We start from the raw sequence: 7,237 nt of genomic DNA, 5'->3' as shown, positions 1-7,237 counted from the left end.
AGAGAGATACAAAAGAAATGTGTATGAATTTCTATTTCAATTCTATTTAAAGCGTCTGAGTTCCTTCCTACAGCTTTTCATCAGAGCTGCACTAAATGAGCGGCACGGAGACACTTTTTAATTACAAAGGACAGAAATCCTGAAAAACAATGGAAGTAAACTGCAACAGCGTGCTCGTAATTACCAACCCCTCTGGTCTGCGCAACACTACACTGAACGAGACAAAAGAGAGGAGGAAGGCCACAGATCTCACAGTCCAGTTTGTCTAGTGGACGCGAGTGTTGCTCACTGCTGTTCAGGAGACACAGTGCAAACTAGCCGTATGCAAACACACAAGTATGTGCGCTCTTAACACCGTGTGTGCAATTGTATCAATCCACCGTTTGTTTCGTAGCTGGAGAGATCATCATTGATAAGTTCAATTAAGTCAGATAAGTCCTCTTCTCCTGAGCCACCATATGCATATGTTTTGCATTAATCTTTTTTTTTGTGGCTCCGTTGCTTAAAATATTGGTCAACCACGTGGAAAGAGGTACAAAAGGAGAGAACGGGATCTTGTCAGTGTCTTGTGTTGAAAGTCAGTGCAGCAGGTTGCTCAGAAACATTGAGAAAGGCCGGCAGGCTGCGTGCTGTGCATCCTATCCTGTCTGCTGCAGTGCCTGTAGCGGGTGGGGTGGGTTGGGGAGGGTGTGTGTGTGTGTGTGAGGGGGGGGGGCTGCTCTTCCTCTTCAGGTGGATCATGACTTTCATTCCTGCAGCAGCCAAATCCTCAAGCCTCCCGCTGCTGGAAGGACACGAACATGCCGTTTCTAACATCTGCTCAGACAGAGATTTAGCACACAAGCTTGGTGTGTGTAGGCAGGTACACAGTGCGTACCCGCCTACACACACACACACACACACACTCAGACACACACACACACACACACACACACACACACACGAGACCTATGGAGCAAACTTGCCCACGTGTTTGATGAGAGAAAACACATGCCCACACACACACGCAGATCTCCCTCGCCTCGGAAAAGAAATCAGGTAGAAGGCTGTGACACTCTGCCTGTCTCGGTCCTTCTCTTGTCCATTTTACTGCTCCATCCCACAGGACGCCGGGGAGGCAGACGGGCAGCGCCTGCTGTCCCAGCATGCACAGCACCTGACAGAAGTTGTAGAAGCCAGCGACCCATGCACCAGCCCCTGGTTCACCTGCTCAAAGGGTTGCTCCTGCATCTCTGCACAGGACCCAGAAAATAACAGCTCACTTCCTTTTCTTTTGTGCAAATATCTTGATGGTTATAAATAGCTTGATTATTCTAAGTTGTACTATTCCCTTTGGATACTGAGTTCAGAGAGGTTAGTGGTTATGCTTTCTAAGAGCAATCCAAGACACCGGTTTGGTGCAGCGGCTGAAAACACAGCATCAGTGCTGCAGATTATATGGATGGATATATTGTTTACATATCAAGTAATTCTTTGCTTTTGGGTTGATTTTGAACAAAGGGAAAAATGTTATCACGGTCATTTGCGATGTAATTATTTCCAGCCGTTCAGCTTATTGATGTCATGAGTTTCTGATACCCACCACATATTCTCTTCATGGATGGTCAAAGCAATGCTCATTGATTGTAAAGCTCCAGCATCAACAGCGGCCATAAAGTTAACGGCTGATTTTTGTTCTATTTGTATTTAACACGCAAAGCAGTCAATCAGCTGCTGATTCTAAGACTATTGCTAGAAATCGATACTGGAGGGAATTGGTGTATGTTTTTGAGCAGCTGTGAGGAAGAGATGACATTTCTGTGCTGCGTCCTCGTGGAGAACTTATCGGACAGATCTCTATTTGCCTCTATCTGCTTCGTCCTGCTATATAGCACCAGCTGCTGTGCTGCCAGAAATTCGAGCTACCACATGACTAATAATCCTCTGAATCTTGCTGATGGCAAACAATAAAGCACAAGATCCTTTTGTCAACATTAGAGACAATTTAAGAGTACACGCAGGCAATAAACTGTGAGCCGCCACTTATCTGATTTCAGTGTGTGGTTAACATCTATCGGTGCTTGTCATTCTGTTTAGGAAGAGGAAAACAGGAGCTTTGTTGAACCAGAGGAAAGGTGTTTGATAAATAGCGCTGTCAGTTTGTACTTCAAGTATTGGGACACGCTGCACAAACGCTGGCATGTGCAGAAACATGCCAGCGTTCATTTATGGGGTAATGGACTGGTACCAGGCAGTCATTGATAAGACCATTGATCTGAGAGCTAGAGTCCACAGAGAGGGAGGGGCAGACGCCACGTTCCAATCCTCAGAGACTCTGACTGCCATTTTATATTACTATTGATCTTTGCACTGAGACACACAGCATGGCATCGATCTTCACACAGACAAAGAAAAAACACACCTGGGTACCACATCTGCGCGAAGACGGATTGACAGTCGCACATGTGGAAACAAGTGGACACACACAAAAGAAGCGAGGAAAGATAAGCGATAACTGCAGTCACCGACTCACAAATCCTTGTGGAAGGACACTTTAACCCACTACTCTGTCCGTCTGCCTCTTTCATCCCAATATAGATGTTCCCTGTGTGGAGAGCTCCGGGCTTTGACCGTCCACACATGAGTGGGTAAAACTGGTGCATGAAGCGATTCAGATTTAGACAGACTTTTTGTTCACAAGTAGAAAGCCTGCGCGAGCAAACAGGAAGGGATGAGGGAAGGACACAGAGGAAGTGGGGGAGAAAAGGGAGACGCAGGACGTGAGTGAAATACGTGAGAGCTGGAGTGAGGCTCGCATACTGCAAGGATATTAACATCTTAATAATGACCCATCGGGCCACACATAAATGGATCAGAGATAGCTATACATGCATTTATTCGAGCTGTACAAATTAATCTGACATGGTTTGGTGAAATCTAAATTGATAAGAATTAATTATGGCAGGCAGAGGCAGAAAGTGATGCAACACCTGTGGATCAAGGTGACTGAATGGAGAGCACAGCAGCCACTGGAGGGAAAGCAAACATCACCAACATATATTACATAAACATTCAATTCCATTTCAAAAGATGCACTCAGTCCCCCCTCCTGTCTTCACATTTATGTCTCCATCCTGCGGCCACACTGGCATCCATGACCGCAGACGTCGTCTGTACGACCTCATCCAAAACTCACCAAAGTTTGCTGATACTGAAGCGTCCGGTCCTCAGCCTTGTCCTTCACCATTGTCGCAATATCCTCATTACAGAGAGACGCCAAGTCCGAGGCTCTCGTCGAGCAGCAAGTCGCCCGTCAACAATCTGCGGTGGAGGAGCCGACACCTGCCATCACATGCGCAGCGCGTAACAGGTCTCTTCGCATGAGGCGTCCTGCGGGATGCAAAGCGCCGCTGTGTGTGTGTGTGTGTGTGTGTGTGTGTGTGTGTGTGTGCTAGATGAGAGTAGCTGGCTGCCGACTCGGAGCAGCGCTCGTGCGGTTTGACTGCAAAACGCCTCCCTCCTCCAGTATCTGCAGTGTCTCTCTGGAGTTACCAGATTAATGATGTGATGTTTTTCATTTCTTTTTTTCTGTGTGCGGAGGAGTGTGCAGGTGCCATTGTAATGAAACAAATGAGGTGTAGGATATGTTGTTATCATATATTCTTGTGTGGTATGCGCTTTGCTCCCGATTTGAGTCATCAGATGGGTTCCAGTGCGATGAGTAATGCTCGAGGGTGAGGCTCGTTGTGGCTCCGTCAATGTCCCTTTAGCGTGAGTGGATGCAGAATGGTGGCTGATCACCTATCAGTGACGTCTCACTGCCACGTATCACGGACTATAGTTTGAAGAGAGGCGACTCCAGTATTTTGTAAATCAAGCAAAAACAAATTGTTCCAGATAATCTTTCTAGATCTAATTCCTTACTTTTTTTCATTTGTACACTTTTTCTATAAGGGGCAGACACTTTTCCTGAAGATGGGTTCTCAGAAAACACACATTTAATAAAGGCATGGCCAGAGTCAATGCAGCAGAAGTATAAGAAGAAGAATAGAAGTCAAGAAGTAAAGACTTTAACCGGCTCGCATTTCACTTCCTCACACGTGCACACATTCGACTTACACCTTGGACCTGCACGTGTGACACACGGCTTTACAAAGTGAAAAACCATGATGTGAGTGATCCATAGCTGCCCCATTCACAGGGTCAATGAGTATGACAATCACGCAACATACATGTGCACAGACACCCAGCTCAACGCCGATGGCAGATTCAATCCACCAAATGATGGACATCATCAATCCACCAAATGATCAATCCACCAAATGATGGACACCATCAATCCACCAAACGATGGACACCATCAATCCACCAAACGATGGACACCATCAATCCACCAAACGATGGACACCATCAATCCACCAAACGATGGACACCATCAATCCACCAAACGATGGACACCATCAATCCACCAAACGATGGACACCATCAATCCACCAAACGATGGCATGTGGGAGATGGTGTTTATCCCTCTAGTTAAAAGACAGGAGAATCCATTGCCTCATATTCAGGTGTATGTAGGAGGACCAGCCTTCTTCTATTGGCTGCCAAACAGCACTGCAAGACGCCTTTTGCAGTAAGTGCAGTGCTTCTGGGCACAACAACAGGCTGACCATACCACTTCCTTCTGGTCAGAAGCACTTCTCAGGAGAGATTGTGTCCAACACTGAAAGCTCACACATGAAGGTTTGTTACACTCTCAGATCACTTCCTTTCCACATGTATAACAATACTCTGAGCTCATCTCTCTGGGCTTTCACTAAAGGCTTTTCAGAGGTGCTACTCACTGGCAGGGAAATCTATCGCACCGAGAGATGTGGTGCCAAAGGAGGCTCGCACCTGAACGATAACCACTGCTCCAAGGATTCACTGCTGCTTTGTCGGGCGCCAAACCTCCATCGTGTTTACCAATAAGCCCTCAGTTCTTCTGGGAATTCAAATTGTTTAAGAGTTCAGAACTTTATCAGGTCCAAAGAAATATACTTGCCTGTTGTTTTAAACTTGGATCACCAAAACAGAAGGTCACTAACAAATTCAAGGGTTAAATGGACATGAGACGATTGGCCTTGTCACAGACTGGCGTGCATTTGAAGAGCAACATATCTGATCTTTTACAGGTTAAAAGACGTAACCTCCGTGAGTCAATGCCTCTGACTGGCTGACAGAAACAGTGCTGCAGGAGGCTGCAGCTGATTGGTTGCTGGCAGGGCAACCAGTTCACAGCGCTGGACTGCCGGCACCAGAACCATGCAGGGCCTCTGGGACAGATTTCACCCAAAAGCACTCTCATTATTCATGCCCCCCCACACACTTCAACGGGGGTGACCAGACAGCGCAGGAAATGGGTGCTCTGCAGCACACTGACCCACATCTTTCCATCTCCACAAGACTCTTAACAAATACAAACCACACACTTTTTAATGGAGGTTCCAAAATACAAGAGGACAAACAACATGTCTCCTTTGACAGTTCAGAGCTCGTGACCACAGGAGGAGAAAGCGTGGTCCAAAATCCGATTCCAGCCCCCACTAGAACATATTGAAGCATTTATGGTTTTGTTTAGTGTTATTATACATCATTTGTGCATCGCTATAAGGAAAGATATGTCTCACATTTATACATTATTGTTTATGAGGACATGGAGGTATCAATCTTATTCATGTCCATTTTCTCAATTCTATTATTTGACTGTGATACATCTACATTAAAGGACCTTGACTCCGTGGTGTGCAACATCATGATATGAAACCACCTGCGCTCTTCTTTCTTTTACATGATAAGTTTCAGTCATTTCTATTAGCTTCGGCTGACAGAAAACACTTAATCTGTCAGAAATAACCACAGAATGACCCCAGAACACCAGCAAATACACCAGCACACAATCAGACCCACAATTACATTTGCCCTTGAGCCAGATGTGGGTAAAGTTCAGGAGACACGCGTGGATAAGTCGCTTTGGAGGGAGAAAAGGGAGACAGTGATGTATCTCGTCAGGACGCAGCGTACTTACGGTTTCCCCGGAGTCTGCTTGCCTCCTCTTTTTTCTTCTCTCCTCGGGCTACGGATCCAAAACCGTCAGCTGTGTCCCTCCATTGTGCCTTGGCGGAAATACTGACGAATATAAAGGGGCACACAGCTACAGGTTGCAGCTCACGCTCAGTCGATGATGTGACCGGGCAGAGGAGGACTCCCGGCAGTCACACTTCTCTCCGCCGGAGAAGAGAATCTCAGGAGATCCCAGAAACCGGCCCGGTGCGATCCCTACAGCGCCGCGCCAAAGTTGTCAACACGGCGCGTAATTACCAGTTTTGCGCCTCCAGAGCAGCGCGCAGCGGAGCGGGCAGCTGCCGACTGGCTTTGGAGACCAGGAGCGACAACAGCCAGCCGTTGGAGAGCGCGGCTGCATGGGGTTGCGAGGCAAAGAAACTATATAACCAGACGCTACAGGCTTCTCATCGGCTCCAGCTGAGGTGGGAGGAAGCCACCGGGGTACCGGGTGTCGTGTCCGTGATGCAATGCGGGTATTGTCAATGCCATTGCCCGCAGTTTTCCCTTTGAGTGCCGAAATCCAGGCGCTCCGTTCATCCTCTGCGGCGCCGTGGCGCACATTCGCCTCAATTAACGGCGCACGGGATTGTCTGCAGAGGTGGAAGTGGAGGGCAACAAGAGAGCATGTGTTCAGTTGTCAAGCTCTCTCTCTCTCTCTCTCTCTCTCTCTCTCTCTCTCTCTCTCTCTCTCTCTCTCTCTCTCTCTCTCTCTCTCTCTCTCTCTGGCCTCTAATATTAGACGACATGCATCTTGCTCATCTTGATCATGGCACATGGCTCACGCCATCAGAGGAGGGCAGGGTGTCGGTCAGTGTCCCGTGATGGGGTTGAGCACGTGTGTCTAAAATGATGATAGATGGTGCATTGATGGTGCATATATATATATATATATATATATATATATATATATATATATATATATATATATATATATATATATATATATATATAGGGTTAGGGTTATATATACATATATATATATATATATATATATATATATATATATATATATATATATATACATATATATATATATATATAACTTTTTTGTGTGTGATAATAATCACAGTTATATTTTTTATTTTTAATAAATATATATATATAACTTTTTTGTGTGTGATAATAATCACAGTTATATTTTTGAGCACAGCCG

At 46.1% G+C, this 7,237-nt stretch overlaps 1 protein-coding gene across 6 annotated transcripts in view; it reads right to left on the bottom strand.

Moving 5' to 3' along the window:
- Positions 1–6,706, bottom strand: part of LOC137782376 (chloride channel protein 2-like) — a 33,033-nt gene extending 26,327 nt beyond the window's left edge. For 3 of the 6 annotated variants that reach the window (XM_068571643.1, XM_068571644.1, XM_068571645.1), the window contains exon 1: positions 3,176–3,515. In XM_068571643.1, coding sequence (XP_068427744.1) covers positions 3,176–3,226 — 51 coding nt within the window. In that variant the 5' untranslated portion in view covers positions 3,227–3,515. Of the gene's footprint in view, positions 1–3,175; positions 3,517–6,046 lie in introns of those variants that run through there. The other 3 variants (XM_068571647.1, XM_068571648.1, XM_068571646.1) reach the window with 3 other exon arrangements.
- Positions 6,707–7,237: the final 531 nt, after the last annotated feature.

Source organism: Clinocottus analis, unplaced genomic scaffold, assembly GCF_023055335.1.
Source record: "Clinocottus analis isolate CAN_PGR_092001 unplaced genomic scaffold, fCliAna1.0.p SCAF_11, whole genome shotgun sequence".
Classification (NCBI taxonomy): domain Eukaryota; kingdom Metazoa; phylum Chordata; class Actinopteri; order Perciformes; family Cottidae; genus Clinocottus; species Clinocottus analis.
The sequence above is the reverse complement of the archived record's forward strand: the minus strand, read 5'-3'. Positions and strand labels throughout refer to the sequence as shown.